Below are 17,368 nucleotides of genomic sequence, written 5' to 3'. Positions count from 1 at the left end.
TCGCCACGATGTTCATCATAACCTTAAAATTCATCAATCATACTGCATGATGGAAGAGATAGGGAAGGGTTGACCGGAACTTGGCTCTGGAGACTAAACATGGGTTCCACCACTTCAAGTCTCCAATAAGCAAAGTTGTGGTATTGCACCAGTTGATGAGGGTCATCTACCACCTAGTACTGCCTGGTAACATAGATGTGCAGCATTCCTTCATGTGGTGTGGGTGCCACACCTCGACCCCTGCTTACATTGGTTCACACCTGGGTGGTCACCCACCATGTACTTGTGCATGGAGGTTATACCCAGGATTACTAACAGTCCTACCCTCGTGAAGGTGGAAGCAGAGGATTTGGATGTCACAGACCGTCCGGACTTCGCCAAAATTGGGTCCACTTGACTTGAGTGTCACCCGAATATCAAATCACTGATTCTCAGTTCTTATCCAAGAATTTTTTTTTTATTATTATTATTTTGTGTGTGACTGCAGTCCCAGACCAGACTATGGCAACACCACTGTGTATGTGAAGATACTGTACCCAGCAAAATTGATCAATGTAGTTGTGAATATGTTTGTGCAACGTAATTTTGGGATGTGTTGTTTACACTGTGATCGGCCTCAGCCTAGTGGGTAGCAGAGTCTACCGCCCACTAGTTTTGCCCTTGGCCTGTGGAGGCAGGCTGGATGGAAACCAATAGGTGGATAGAGAGTTCCTAATGTATTACATACTGCTAAATTCCATCCTATTATCCCTGGAATAGGATCATAACAGGCAGCCATCCAAAGAAGATCAAGTCAAGTCAAAGACTGTTTGTTATTTGGTTTTTAGGAGCATTAGCAACTAAGCCATATTGCTCCGGGGATATGCGATGGTCATTCCCTGACCTTTCTGCATCCTCCGTATTTGGTGTTCATGGGCTCGAACCCCGGTCTAATCAAGAAGCGTGTGCTACGCACTGCTGCTCCTGCCCACCTGGCTACGGAGGCACCTAAGTCAAAGACTGATGTTAACAGTATTCAACTAGAGATTTATTTTATTCCATTAATTTTAAAAATTTTTTTTTTTTTAATTTTTATTTGACTTTTAAAATCTGAATCCTGGAATAGAGGATTCAGAGTCACAAAGACTATGTTATAAGAAAATACATTTAAGAGAATGAGTTTTAGACCATTAATGGTATATTTAAGAAATTATTTCTTGAATTTTGAAAAGTACAACTTATCCTTGAAAATCTCAAAGCAGATAGTGCAGTGCAGTTTCTGAAACAAACAAAAAAACTGCTCAGTTGAATTAAGGAAATAGTACTACACTACGGTAAAAATCTGCCTACGAAATTCGAAGAGGACCACATTATGGGTAAAAATAGAATCATGTTTATGTCAAACAAATCTGAGAAATAAATTAGGAACACTGTGGATGTAAAAATTTATTTTTATACAAAATACAGTAAGTACACCAAAAGAACAGAATTCATGGGATACCTGGTTCCTAGGCAACACGAAGCTGTAACCTCTCTTCCAAGTGGACGAACCAACTGCTTGGCAAATATATAGGTACACTGCATCACTGCATTCACGTAGATGGTAATTCAGTATGGATAGATGGTCAGACGGACTTTATGGATAAACGTTGCGAGTTAATTGACTCTAAAAGAAGGATGATAGTGGGTATCCAACCCATGGGTCTCACTATCGCAGAGATGGTACAGAAATTCCACTAATCCCGTTCAACAGTATCAAGAGTGTATCAGGAATACGCCATTTCCGGAATAACATCTCATCGTGGACAGCGATATTGAGTGTGAGCAGAGAAAGGTGGTGGATGAACATGGCCGTCAACATCTGTCTCGCATTGTTTTAGCTAACTGGAGAACGACAGTGGCACAAATCACTGCCGATTTCAACGAGGGAGATGCCAGAAACCTCTCCGCCAAGACCATCAGGCGATCATTAAATAGGTTATGGGAGCCATTGACCCACCAGAGTCCCATTGCTAACACCATGACACAGGATTCTATGCCTCAACTGGGAAAAAGAACATTGGCACTGGACCGTGGATGACTGGAGACAGGTCTCCTGGTCCGATGAGTCCCATTTCCAGTTATTTTTACCAGACAGGAAGATGCATATCTGGCCGAAACCACACGAAGCTATGCACCCATCATGTCAACAAGGAACTGTTCGGGCAGGTGGACGGTCGGTAATGGTCTAGGGAGTGTTCAACTGGCATACGTTAGGAACTCTGGTACATCTAGATGCATCTCTGAACAGTTCAAGTTACCTGTGTATCCTTATAGACCATCTGCACCCCTTCATGGTCATAGTACACCCCCAGGGCATTGGAATTTTCCAGCAGGACAATGCGCCTTCCCACGGAGCCATGGTGACTAGGACATGGTCCGAAGAGCATTCCGAAGATTTTACCACCATGGAATAGTCTCCCTGTTCACTGGACATGAACCTTGTGGAGCATCTTTGGGATCCTGTGGAAAGGTCTATTAGAGCTTTGGATCCTCCACCCAGGAATGTGACGGAATTATGGACAGTGGTGCAGCAAGCATGGCTGGAAACACCTGTGGAATGCTTTTGCGAACTAGTGGATTCAATGCTTCATCGTGTGACTGCACTTATCTGGGCAGAAGGTGAGCTTACTTGTTACTAGGTAGGTATCCCATTATTTCTGTCCACTCAGTGTAAGATGCAAAATTAATATACAGTTTAAATATACAAAAAGAAAATGTTCAAAAAATTCAATATGTTAGGAACATAGTAGTGGAATATGCATTTAATAAACAAAGTAGATGAAAAGTTCCCAGTGTTAGTGTAATAACCACTTTTTATGTTATATTTAATACTTATAATAGGTATATATCCATTTTATTAGTAAATTATGAGGAGCAGTATTTCCCCCGAGTATGCTTTTGTATAAAAGTCAGAACTGTGATTCACTTAATAATGGTATAACAAGACAATAAAATTTTCTTTATTTCATACTTTTCCAGACATTTTATACATTGTTTAGGCATTCTATATTTTGTTACTGTTGATTCAAAAATGAGGAAACTTTTTTTTTCTTTTCTTTTTTTTTTTCTTTTGATGTGGAGGTTGGGTTGGTTGGTTAGTTAGTTAGTTAGTTGAGTTTTATTGGCGCATTGGCAACTTACGCTATAATGCGCCAAAACTTTGTCAAAAAAATTAGTAAAACATTCAGTGACCTAATGAATTAGGTCACTAAGTCAGGGTATAAAACAATTATAAACTGTAAAAGACAAATATCTGTAAACAAGTAACAATAGTAAATCTTAAAATAATAAGATTTTTTTAAATATGAGTAAAAAGGTTTACTGATTTTAGGAAACTAAAAATAGCAGACACATGGTCATTGTCAGATAAAATCTGACTGAGTGTATATGGCTCCGTCAGATGGTTAAAAGCGGTAAAACGAGCATTTCTACAACTGGTACAGTCATATAAAAAATGTTGAACCGATAAAATGGTGTCGCACTGCTCACACATAGGAGGGTCATCAGCCCTCAGCAAAAAAGGAGTGTGTGATATGACAGTGTCCTATGCGGAGCCGAGCAAGAACAACTTCCTCTTTGCGATCCCTGCGTAAGCTGGACCGCCAAGGTGATGTTCTGATCACAGGCTTAATTCGACATAGTTTGTTTGTAGTAATCAGTCGATGCCATGAATCTTGCCACTGAGATTGTAGGTTACTACGGATCACTTGCCTGTAGTCTGTATAGGGGACTAACAGGTCAAGATTATCCGTCAGGGCTGCTGATTTGGCTGCAGTGTCAGCCAAATCATTTCCCCTAATCCCGATGTGACTGGGGATCCAGCAGAAGCAGATATTGAATCCACTTACATAGAGGCTGTATATTATCTGCTGAATTCGGGACAGGGTTGGATGATTAGTGTGTGACATCGCTGATAAAGCCTGTAGTGCACTCATTGTATCGGCATATATAATACACCGTTGGTAACGGTGTTTTCTTATGTGATCTAGAGCTAACTCTATGGCATGCAGCTCTGCAGTGTAAATGCTGCAGTCAAGGGGTATCTGCTCTGATATGATATTATTTGGAAAGACACCAGCAGATCCCACATACGATTCTGACCTCAAGCCATCTGTGTAAACTGGCAGGAAGTCAGAATGTTCTGCACGGTGTTGTGAATAGAGCTGAAGGTAGACAGAAATTGGAGTATTAGACTTCGTCGCAATCTTGAGCGAGAAGTCACATGCTGGTGTTTGTGCATGCCAGGGTGGAAGGGGCTCCTTTGGTGATCGAGCAACCTTGTCTACCGAGATGTTAAGCTCATTGAGTAGCTCTTGAACACGAATTCCGAATGGGTGATTGGCGATCCGTCGTGTGTTATAAAGATTTTCCCGTCGTGGCTCAAAAACGGATGTCCACGTGGGATGGTCCGGCAGGGACTTCAGCTTGAAGGCATATTGTAGAGACAACTGCATTCGTCGAAGCGACAAGGATGGTTCATTTGCTTCGACATACAGACTTTGGACAGGTGATGTTCTGAATGCACCAGTAGCGATACGAATGGCTTGGTGATGGATGGGGTCAAGCCAAAGAACAGCGCTATTTCTGGCAGATGCATACACCTGACACCCATAATCTAATTTTGAGCGTACAAGTGCACAGTATAGACATAGTAGAGTGCATCGGTCTGCACCCCAAGAGGTAGAAGAGAGAGAGCGGAGGATGTTAAGCCCTCTCGTACACTTTGTACGTAGCTGACGAATGTGTTGAACAAATGTCAACTTTTTGTCAAAAATGAGTCCCAGGAATTTCGCCTCTGATACAACTGGAATGGTGCTTTCTCCAAGTCGTAATTCAGGCTCGGGGTGGAAGTTACGTTTGCGACAAAAATGAACGCAAATTGTCTTCTCCGGTGAGAACCTGAAACCATTGGCCATGGCCCAGGTGTTAACACGGTCAATAGCTTGTTGCAGTTGTCTCTCAATAACCCTCATATTGCATGATTGAGAGAATATGCTGAAGTCATCGACATAGAGTGCACTGTTTATAGTTGGAGGAAGTTGTTCAGAAATAGAATTTATTTTAATGGCAAAAAGTATAACACTTAAGACAGATCCTTGTGGTACCCCCCTCCTCTTGGCAAAAAGGCCACGAAAGGGAGGATCCTACACGAACTTGGAAATAACGGCAGGATAAAAAATTTTTAATAAAAATGGGAAGGTGGCCTCTCAGACCGAGGTTGTAAAGGTCTTTTAAAATACCAAATCTCCAAGTTGTGTCGTACGCTTTTTCCATGTCAAAGAAGATGGACACCAAGTGTTCTCTTTTTAGGAAAGCATCTCGGATTGATGTTTCCAGTCTAATTAAGTGGTCCAGTGTGGACCTGTTTCTTCGGAAGCCGCACTGAAAGAGGGAGTGAAGGTCGTTCGATTCTAAATACCATAAGAGACGAGCATTGACCATTCTCTCCAATATTTTGCACAGACAGCTGATCAGAGCAATAGGTCGATAGTTTTTTGGACATTTAGGATCCTTTCCTGGCTTAGCAAAAGCAAGAATAGTTGCCTTGCGCCAGGTATCTGGAAAGTGCTCTTCAAGGAAGATTCTGTTATACAGGAAAAGCAAACAGTCCATGGATTCTGTTGAAAGATGTTTGATCATTTCATAATGGATGTTGTCTGGTCCAACAGCGGTAGCCTTTGTACGGGCAAGTGCTGTTTTCAGCTCGTGGATAGTAAATGGCCCATTATACGGGTGAGAACCCTTCGATGTGAACTTAAGGGCCTGATTTTCAGTGTTGCCCTTTAAGACCAGAAACTCTGGGGAGTAAGATGATGTTGCAGAGATGTTAGAAAAAGTTTCCCCAAGAGCATTGGCTATTGCAGTAGAGTCTGCAATAGTACATCCATTATATTCAAGGACCGATGAGGGGTGTGCTGTGTATTTTCCCTTCATTTTCCGGATTTTTTCCCAGACCATCTTAGTACTAGTGGACTGAGTAATTTATGAAGTAAAACGGATCCACAATTCCTTTTGACTCTGACGACGGATGTAGCGTGCTTTGGCTCATGCGCGTTTAAAGGCTATAAGGTTGTTCTTGGTAGGATATCGGCGAAATATCCCCCACGCTTTGTTTTGAGCCTTTTTTGCTGTTGTGTATTGTGAATTCCACCAAGGTTTGGGAAATGGTGGAAACCGGGCAGATGTTTTTGGAACAGCATTCGCAGCTGCTTGGACGATAATTTCTGTGATGTACGTTACTGCATCATTGATAGGCTCCTGACTGACTGTACTTAGGTCAAAATTTGCCTGATGTTGGAAGGCAGACCAGTCAGCCTGATCAATCTTCCACCGTGGTAACCTAAAAGGAAGACAAGGTCTCGCACTGTATAGCGAGGTTATCACAGGGAAGCGATCACTTCTGTATGGATTCTCCTCCACTTCCCAAGTGAGTGAAGGGAGTAGAGAAGGGGAGCAGATAGAGAGATCAATGGCAGAAAAGGTACTGGTAGGCATGTGGAAGAAGGTGTTTGTTCCAGTATTTAGAAGGGAAAGGTCATTGTCATTTAGCATACACTCCATGACCCGTCCCCTTCCGTTGATGTTAGCACTACCCCACAGGGTATTATGTCCATTAAAATCCCCGAGAAGTAAGAAAGGGGGAGACAACTGCGTTACAAGATCATCAAGGTCTTTCTGGGAGATGTCAGTCCCAGGTGGCAAATAAATTGAGCAGACCGTTAATAAAAATCCCACTGTAAGGCGAATTGCAACAGCCTCAATGCTAGTTGTAATTAGCAAGAGCTGAACTGGGGTCTGGTTCCCCACAAGGATAGCCACTCCTCCATGAGCAGGACCATCCGCAATTCTGTCCTTACGAAAAAGTGTTATATTATGTATGGTGGGGTTATCATTTGCCTTTAGATAAGTCTCCTGCAAACAAAAGCAAATTGGTTCGTGCTTTTGCAGGAGGGCCTTGATGCCATCAGTATTTCGCCGGAATCCACGACAATTCCATTGTAGGAATTTAGCCATTATTTTGGCTTGGTGGGTCCATCAGGCGGCTTCCGAGGTGCTGAGGGCTTACCTTTTTCAGTTCTGGCTTTATCCTTCCTGGGGAAGTATGGACGCTGACCAGTGTCCATTTCCTCCTCAGCAAAGAGCTCCAAAACTGAATATTCTGGTACCTCCTTCTGCTCGACATCCATGTTTTCTTGAGTACTAAGGGGTACGTCACCTTTCTTATTCTTTTCTTTCGCAATTGCTTTTGTTAGTTGTGGAGCATTAGGAGGTACCGATATAGGAGTGGCAGCTGATTGGTCTTTCTGTGCAGGTTTTTGAGGATTTAAGAGATAATGTGCGATGGAAGTGAATGATTCTTTTGGAGGAATGGTCATGTCCGTCTGAGTTGCGATGGAACATCTCCCTGCTACCTTCTGGACGTAGGTAGGTTTGAAGTTTGATGTTGAGAGGTTTCACCGCTTTCCTTGCCTCCTGGTACGATATGTTTAGCTCTGCCTTCAGCCATTGAATTTCTTTTTCTTCTTTCCACCTCTGGCATGCTCGTGAATAGGCTGGATGTTCTCCCTCACAGTTAATGCAGGTGGGTTTTGCGGCTGAACATGCTGTTGTTTCGTGGTCCTTTGCACCACATCGAGCGCATGCAAGGACTCCACGGCAGGCCATTTGAGAATGTCCATACTTCTGGCATTTAAAACACCGTAAAGGGTTCGGAACATATGGACGCACTGAGCAGTTGATGTAGCCAGCTTTAATCTCATCAGGAGGTTTGGGCGAGTTAAAAGTCAGGATAATGCTCCTGGTTTTAACAAGCTTCCCATCCCTACACACATTTATTCTCTTAACGGCAGTAACTCCCTGTGGTTTCGATTCTAAGCAGATTTCCTCCTCGGTTACGTCGAGAAGGTCCCATTCCGAAATGACACCTCTCGATGAATTGAGTGTTCTATGTGGTGTCACTGTTATGGGTACTCCTCCGATTGATATTGCACGGAGTAGCTGCTCAGACTACCTGTCAGTTTTGGTTTCAATTAAGAGGTCTCCAGAACGGAGCCTCTTAACTGATTTGGGTGACCCTGCTAACCCACCTAACCCTTTCTGTATGAAGAAGGGCGACATTTTGCCAATCAGTTTTTCTGTGGTAGAATGAATAATTAAAAATCTTGGAACAGGCCCTGATGATATTTCTGTTCGCTGTCTCTTTGTAGCAATAATGCTATCTGCCTCTCCGTCTGTATTTTCAGATAGGGACCGGATTGGGGCCCCTGAAGAAGTAAGTTTATCAGGATTCATATAGTTTTTAAACTGTTCAGTGCCCGGGCTCCCCACCCACCACAGAGCCCAAAGGGACGCCCACTATCCGGCATGCAATAAATGTGCTCGGGAGTGGAACGCCAGGGCTACCCAGACACTATACCTGCACCACCACCAGCCTGAATCCTGTCCCTCGGACGATGAGGGTAGGGGCGTGGCACTGACACTGTTGACCCTCGCAGGCGAGCCTACTAGCTGATCGATCCTAGCCGGGCCTTCCAGGACCTCCCGTCTTGTCGAAGCAGGGGCCAAAGTGGTGTATTGAAGCTCGGCCCCTCAACCACCAGATCCCCCTTTCCGAATTTCCACGGGTCACAGCGCACGGCAAACACGCCGGATTCCATTGATGTAAGCCTGGAACCTGGGCTGTGGGCGTTGGATCCCAGTGATGCTAGTCTGGAAGTCCAGCAGCATCACTGGGAGGTCCCCTCACCACGTACAGGTGCCCACGTCGAGGGGTGGAGGTTGGGAGAGTGGGTACCATACAGACTTGGCATTGGGTAATCAATGGAAAAGGCATATACTGCCACAAATGACATAGATCCTAAACAATTTAGCTTCATTTTATTTCCAATATTTCAGTATTATTTTACTGTTATTTTAATATTGTTTTACCAACAATTAATGAAATACTCAAATATGGAATGCATTTAACAGTTGTTTTATGAATATATCACAGCAGATGGTGATTAGAACCATGTTCTAGTCACCATCAATTATAATTGACCAACTGTGTGATGGCATCCAAATAAGCACTCTCAACACTACTTCTGCTCAGTCAACAAGCTTTAACTGACAAGTTTTTAAATAAATAAGATGTTTATACTAAAAGGTAGGGGAATTTGGAAATACATAAATGCTTGTAAATTGCAAATACATAAATGCTTGTAAATTGCAAGTATTTATATGGAATAAACTACCATTGATATTGGGAAGTGGGTAGTTTGAACAAATTAAAGGGGGATTTAGGCATTATTAAGAAGAGATGGACAGCTGAGGTGGGTACTTTTTTTTTTTTTTTTGCTGATACTATGTCATGCTTCCTTGCATCATTTGCCTTTACCACTACTACTACAAATAATACATATTTTGGCAGAAATGTTATGTGGATCAGCAGGTTACTTATGATGTTCTGCCAAGGTTATTGGCTGGAGTATATTCTGTACATTTTTCTAAGTAAATCGCACAACAAAATCATTGCCCTAGAGGCAGATTTAATGTGTTTCAACTTCTACTATTAAAAGATTGAAATACAGCAAAATGGGTAATTTTCAATGTCTGGGAAGAAGCAGTCATTACAATGGATAATCTCCATCCAACTGTAATATCTTGATCTGATAATTATAGAGATATTTAATAATTGTTTATAGAGATACACCATATCATAGCCTTCCAACTTATTAATTCCTAAATATCCTTGTAATTTAACATTGCAAACCTTATAGTGGTGTTTATAAACTGTCCTACTGGCAAACTGTTATAAAAGAAATAAAAAAGCAGCAGCATATATTTTAGGAACAGTAAACACAAATTAATATGATTACTGGTTATTAGAATCAGCCACTTCATAGAATCAAATTTCAAAAAAAAAAAAAAAAAATAATCAAATCATTAAAATGCACTACACTTTCATTGTTTATTAGAATCATATGTTCAGTTGTAAGAATCAATTTTGAAATCCTTTGTATTACATAAAGCACATTTTTGTAGATCATAAATTTAAATAACCATAAAACAATTTGCAGAGTCTGATTTCTTTGGCTTTCGTGTCAGTACAATCTATTATAAACAAGTAGTAAACTGGATCTTACTGCATACATGATAATACCAATACCTGTAATTCTGTTGGTTTTTAGGTTATTACGGGGAAATGTCTTTCCATGATATTTTCAATCATGTACCTAAACCATATAAGAAATTTTCAGAATCTTCTCTTCATCCCTATGTCTCAACTTCTTAAACTTTTTACCATTCAGTATCTCACTTGCATGTGTCATGTTAATTGCAATTTGTGCATGCTGTGTTCTTTGTTATTGATCGATGCTTTAATTTTCTTTTTTTCTTTTTTAAAATTTAAACTAAAAAAAAAAAAAAGTCAGTGAACGGAAAGAGTGCATTTCAACTCTTTTGACTTATAGACCAAATCAACATAGAACATAAAAAAAATAAACTTACGCAATGTCTCTAAGGCAAGCAGCTGTGAAATTAGGAGTGGCTCAATCACCTTTATCAAAATTATCAAAATCAAATCACACATTAAACACTAAAGTGATTAGCAAAACCAGAAAAATGAAGTGTAAAGGGAAATGCCAAACAGTAGATGAAGCTCTATTCATTTGATTCAAACAGGCCACCTCATTTAATGCACCAATCAATTACAGTATTCTGCTTCAAAAAGCTAATGATTCTGCTGAAAAACTATACAAAGAGTTCAGACAGCTGACAACATTGAAGGAGAAGCATGGTATTGTTTACAAAACCCTTCAAAGAGAAAAACAAGATTGCGGTGGTTGTGCAGCTGACAATTGGTTGAAAACTTCTTGGTAAACTGTGTTAAGCACTTAACACAATATGCCAAGAAGTTTTTTTTTACCTGAAGACATTTTTAACACAGATTAAACAGAGTTGTACCACAGTGTACCTCTGACTACTGTATGATTTTTTAAAAATGCCTGTGTCTGCAGGAAAGAAAATCAATGACACGATTACTGGTCTTTTAATATGCAACACAATGAGAACAATCAGGATGAAGCTGTTAATTATATGCAAGGGTAAATTATCTAGATGTTTTAAAAGGAATAAAACAGCTACCTGTTGAATATGCCAATAATGCCAACACTTGGATGACAGCTTCTTTATTTGAAGATTATCTTCATAAATCAGATTTGCAACTGGGTAAGGAAAACAAAAAAGATTGCACTGTTTTGGACAGCTGCCCAGCTAATCCAAAGTTTATTTTCAAAAACAATGAATTAGATTTTCTACCTTCAAATACCATATCACTGATTCAAACACTGGACCATGGGATAATAAAACACCTTAAGACCTTTATAGAATGGATATGAGGCAAAGAACCATCGTCCATAGATGACTGTTTGGGAACATCATCCGATATCACAAAGTAGATAACTGTTCTAGATGCACCTCATATGATAATGAGTGCCTGGAATTAAGTTTCCAAAACCTGCATTAGCATACTGTTTCAAAAAATCTGGATTAATTATTCATGGTAAATTAAGTCATGACACTGATCATACTGAAAAGCCTGAAGACATGGATGAATGGGAGTTCAATGGTTGGGTGGACAAAGACGGTGATCTACAAGTTACTACAGCTTTAGCAGACAAAGAAATTTCCCAGTCTGTTACTGAAAATTTTGCCAAAGAGGAGGAAAATAAAGATGGGCACAAATGGAATCCAGTTACAAAACTGGCAAACTCATGAACTTATAGCCATGCTGGGAAGAGCTTGAAAGAAATTGGTAAAAATGACTGTGGATATAAAGTTATTGTCATTTAATAGAATCAAAATTCAATTTCTATGTACAAACGTGATTAAATAACTGGTGCTTACTGTACTTCTATAAAGTAAGAAGATGAGGTAAACTAACTGCCATTATTTAAAATAATTCATAATGAACTTTAATTTCAAGTCAAAACTAATGACCATTCTTCTTTTTTTTTTTAAAACTCTTAGTGATAATGTCGAATTTGATTATTTTAGCAGTTGTATGGGCTGTGCAGTCCATAAAATTAAAAGCTCATAGTTCATACATTCATGAATGTTTTACATTGATTTTTTTTTTTTTAATCTGAGATCAATTATATTGGAGCTATACTGCTAAAATATCATAATTAAAATAGCAATGGTTATTTTAAAAAAATTCATAACATAACTTAAAAATACTTTAAATTTTTTTGGCATTAAATTATTTATATGCTCAACAGAAGATTTCTGATTGCAAAATTTTTAACTGGTCAAACACACTGAAGAAAAAAACTGTAATGATATTATTTTCAAAAAGCAACCTGCAGTACTAAAAATCCATTAGTTATATTCGATTTCATAGAGTTATTGTTTATGCAGGAGTCTGAAGCCCACAAATGGAATCTATAACATATTAATGAAAATTTCACAGTGAATTTTTTCTAACCAATAATAATTATTATATAATCACTGAAACAGTAAAATATCACATATTTATATAAAAACTAATTTTATCTATGTCAATTTGCACATACTATGTATACATGCTTATAGCGTAGCTACGATTTAAAGCAACCTTTAAAAATGTTATTTTAAAAACAAATCTTTATGTTTGCAGCAGTAACAAATTTTGTGATCTAAGTGGTTGCACTGAGGAATGGTAGATTACCAAAATCAGAAGCATGTAAGCTAGGAATCTGTGAATATGTCTCAAACTCACCCCCCCCCCTTTCTGATCAGTAATTATAAAAATATTCTTGTAGAAGAGAGTTTAGCTCCCCACAAGAATATTTCCTTTTATTTTATATAATTGAACTCAGTTGTATGAGATACTTGTAAAAGCTCCCACTGTAAATCCAATCAGATTTCCACACTGCATTTGTTACATGCAATACCTCCAGTTTTCGCAAATAAATAATTTACCATTTCTCTTCAGGTAATTGTGTTTCAAAAGGCTCACTTCTGATGAAATGGAAACCACAACCATTAGAGGACAATGCTGTATATCCCTGTTAGAGGAGGAAATTATATCACATTTACAAGAGTACCAATGAGTTCAAGCCACAATCTTCATAAATGATGGCATGCTGACATATATTGATTGGCCACTTTCTATTTTACTGCCTTGAAACATTTGCACTTGATAAAATAACCAGTAGGAATTTCTACAATGATTGGTCTTCATAATCTTCAGACTTGACCCCTACAGATGTTGGCTATGGGAAGGGGGGGGTTGAGCTTTTCAAAGGCCATGTTTACAGAGCTAGCCCTGTTTCTTTTGTTCTTTAAATAATATTCAACACGAGGTTTTGGCTATCTCTATGGATTTGCTGCAATTAAGTGTAAACAGTGTCATATTGCATTTACTTAAAGTTCTAGATCAAAAAGTGAACCTAAAAAACATCTTTGATATACTGTATAATGATAATTTCTGTAACTGGTTTTTTAGTACAATGAAGCCATGGCTCTCTGGTAGTAACACTGGAATTTTTTTTTTTTTTTTTTTTTCTAAACAAAAATCTGTTAAATTTTATTTTAAAGTTTTTTTCTGTGACATTTCTTTTCTTTTTATTTTTTAAAATTAGCTAAGGACTTTACAACCATCCCTTGTGTAAATGCACGCACACACACGACCCTCTGTTACAGGAGCAGAAATAGCACAAAGTAAACACTTTGATAAAGTCACATTTCATTCATTTGTTATTGTACAGTACAGCCTTTATGAAAGTGTTTCGTGAAAGTGGCAGATAAAGCTTCTTAAAATGGGATGTGATGATATTAGGAAGGAAAAAAAAGTCACTACGAACATGAGTTTATTTTAAATATTTATAAGAACTGTTGATCCACTGTGAAAACTTAATGAGAAATTCCTATGAAACCGCATTATAAACAACACGAGAGTGATGCTTTTAGATTTATATAATGCTTCTAGTAAAATTGACTAATACTATTACAAGTAAACAAGAAATATTTAAATGCAGATTTGTCATAGGCTTCTAAAAACTGCAGTGAAAACTAGCTAGTACAGCCACATAGCTTAGTCAGTTTTTTTTTTAATTAATTATTAACAATATGAAAATTATATTTCATTTTTTAGAGTCCATATAGTACTATCAATGAATAATAAAAAAAAATAAGAAATCAAAAATTGTTTTACTATAAGTGTTTAAAGCCTTAGGGGTTCTACCAACAGTCACTATGTTAATAACTAATCCGCAATTAATGGATTAAGTACTGTTCAATGAAGGCAGCAGCACACAGATATGTCTGTGAGCCCCCACTTGCTTACCACAGCTTTATATAATTCGATTTAATGAAATACTCACACAAGTTCAGTAGCAATTCCGCCATTTCCTACAATCACTACTTTTTTTGCGCCGCATATTTTTTGTTGAAAAACCTACAAAACAAAAACAGAATATTGTATAAACTGATACAAAGAGTAAGATAGATTTTCTTGAGGACTATACTCAGGTGCAGATGTGCAGTGTTGTTCGCTCGTATTTTTGTATGGTTAGCTCCGTCAATTGTGAGCAGGCATGGCATGCTGCAACCAATGGCCATTGATAGTTTCAATAAATAACATTATGCTGCCAAGCAAGTACAGTCTCTTTTTTCAACTATAAATTAGAATACAAATTTTATTAACTGATTCCATTTTCCCAGCTAAACACACATAATAAAAGTTAGGTTAGGAAGGGTAAGAAACAAGGGTAAAGGTATTGAAAGCAACCCTTTTACCAAGGAGGTAAGGTATTGAAAGAAATCCTTTTACCAACTGTAAGGAGGAAAAAAAGTTCATTCAGGTAGCTTTCAGAACATTTTTGAAACTCTTGCCAAATTGATACATTCCAATAAAAGTCAAAAATAACAATAAAAAAGCAAATTATTAAAAAATAAGTATAAGAAGACAGCTATCAGTAAACTCAGTTTGCTAAGTTTACTGATAGCAAAAAAGGTTTGCTATTGCTCTTGCATGAGGGTCAATGTTAAAATAATTTTGTCTTACAATGATACATTTTGCCATTTTTGCTCATAAACATTATTATAAAAAAAATTTTAAAAAAAGCAGACTCTATAACAAAGTAAGGTTGTTGTTATTGTTATTTGGTTTTTAGGAGCATTAGCAACTAAGGCCATATTGCTCTGGGAATATGCGGTGGTCATTCCCTGACCTTTCCGCATCCTCTGTATTTGGTGTTCATGGGCTCGAACACCGGTCTAACCAAGAAGCGTGTGCTATGCACTGCTGCTCCTTCCCACCTAGCTATGGAGGCATCTACACAAAGTAAGGGAACAGGTTTCCAAGTTTATTGGCTCCCAATGCACCTTAAGTACAGCACACTACTGATGTTGCTAATTTCTCAGTTTTCCCTTACAATTCATAGCAAGAGTATTAATTCTCAGCAAAGATCATGTTTTTTTATTTATTTATAAATACCACTGAATGAACTTTACTTTACCCCTTCCTTGCAGCCCTCCACAAGTGTACCACAGCTCACATTGTCATTGTATATTAGCAACTAGAACAGGAGATTTCCAGTTGTCAATCCTAATCAGTAAATGCCAAGAAGAATTAACAGCCCTATATCACACACCAATTGTATGAGAGCTACAGAGAAAATTTCTGTAACAGTGAACAGTTGCTTTCGATACTCTTGTCCTTGTTTCTTACTTTCTCTAACCTAATTTATCTTAATTAAATTGTTGCATCCCGTTAGGTTAGGAAAATGCAGATAACTTAATAAAATGTTTATTTCTAATTTCCAGTTAAAAGAAGGCAATTTTCACTTAGTAGCATAATATTTCATAAAACTATCAAGTGCTGCTGATTACAGTTAAAATGCTGCAAGCATGACACTGCATACCATTGTATCTGAGCACAGTCCTAAAAACCTCTCCATACTTTGATTTCTGGAGGAAAGTTTATAACAGCATTTTTTTTTTTTTGAAAGGCAAAGTTAAAGCTACTATATTTTTCTGAGAATAACAACCACTTTTTTCCTTAACAATGATTCCAAAAACCCATACAACTTATGCAAGAGTACAGGCTTATATGCAGATTTACTAAGCTACATTTAGCTCAGCATAATATAGCTTAATACTACTATACTGTAGTAGTGGTGGTGGTGGCATGTGATGCAAGAAAGCAAGTGTATGAGCTTATGCAGGATCAGCAAAAAAAAAAAACACCATTCCCTCCAAATTCCTGTCCAGTTCCTCCTTAAATTTATTTAACCTATCAACTTCCACAACGACAGATGGAAGTTTGTACCAGCAATTAACCACCCGCTGGCTAAAGACAAATTTCCACACATCTATTCTACATCTGTCTTTTCTTAATTTGAATTTATGCCCCCTTAGATTCGTAATCTGAACAAGTGGAAGGATCCCATCAGAATTCAGCGTGCTCAACCCATTTGGTCCTTGAGGTTGTCACAGACATTCTCTCAGATATGCTTTGATTTGATTTTGGTAGTTGTTGGCACATCGGCTTCTGTGGCCATATTGCACCTCCCAAGGTTTTTTGCAGTACTTTCATCCAAGCCCGAGGCGGGAATCGAACCCGCGACCTTTGGGTTGCCGGGCAGGTACTTTACCCACTCGGCTAGCCCGGTCGGCCTCAGATATGCCAGACAAGCTGTACTTGCTACCTGGGAGTCTAAAATGCTGATGGAATTGATATTCGGGTGACACTCAAGTCAAGTGGAACCAATTTCGGCCAAGTCCGGATGGTCTGTGACAGCCAAATCCTCCGCTTGCACCATCACGATGGTGGGACTGTTAGTAATCCTGGGTATAACCTCCATGCACAAGTACATAGTGGATGACCACCCAGGTGTGAACCAACGTAAGCAGGGGTCAAGGTGTGGCGCCCACACCACGTGTAGGAATGCCACCCCTCTATGTTACCAGGCAGTACTAGGTGGTAGATGACTCTCATCAACCGGTGAAATACCACCACTTTGCTTATTGGAGGTTTGAAGTGATGGAACCCACATTTAGTCTCCAGAGCTAAGTTCCAGTCAACCCTTCCCCATCTCTTCCATCATGCAGTATGATTGATGACTTTTGAGGTTATGATGAACATCTTGGCAAGATCCAATATTCCTTACATTTCAAGGGTACAGCTCTAAAACGGTGTTCGCAGACCGGCCGCTAGTCAGTACATCGGACCGAACATATTGGTAACTCTCTAGGAGGCTTCCGGATCAGCTAGTGTATAATCTTGCTACCTCTATTCTGCCAGATAGTGACTGGAGGGAGCCCGAGTAGTGTGTATGCGAGGAGCATTGTCGAGGCCACATTATGTCAAGGATCTGGGTAT

At 39.0% G+C, this 17,368-nt stretch overlaps 1 protein-coding gene across 2 annotated transcripts in view; it reads right to left on the bottom strand.

The window, feature by feature from the left end:
* The window catches only part of Pyroxd1 (pyridine nucleotide-disulfide oxidoreductase domain 1), a 143,968-nt gene that overhangs the window by 60,627 nt on the left and 65,973 nt on the right, over positions 1–17,368 (bottom strand). For both annotated transcript variants that reach the window (XM_090387499.1, XM_090387500.1), the window contains exon 6: positions 14,367–14,440. In XM_090387499.1, coding sequence (XP_090243625.1) covers positions 14,367–14,440 — 74 coding nt within the window. The remainder of the gene's footprint in view (positions 1–14,366; positions 14,441–17,368) is intronic.

Source organism: Mastigoproctus giganteus, chromosome 13, assembly GCF_048544385.1.
Source record: "Mastigoproctus giganteus isolate SK-2022 chromosome 13, ASM4854438v1, whole genome shotgun sequence".
NCBI lineage: Eukaryota > Metazoa > Arthropoda > Arachnida > Uropygi > Thelyphonidae > Mastigoproctus > Mastigoproctus giganteus.
The sequence above is the reverse complement of the archived record's forward strand: the minus strand, read 5'-3'. Positions and strand labels throughout refer to the sequence as shown.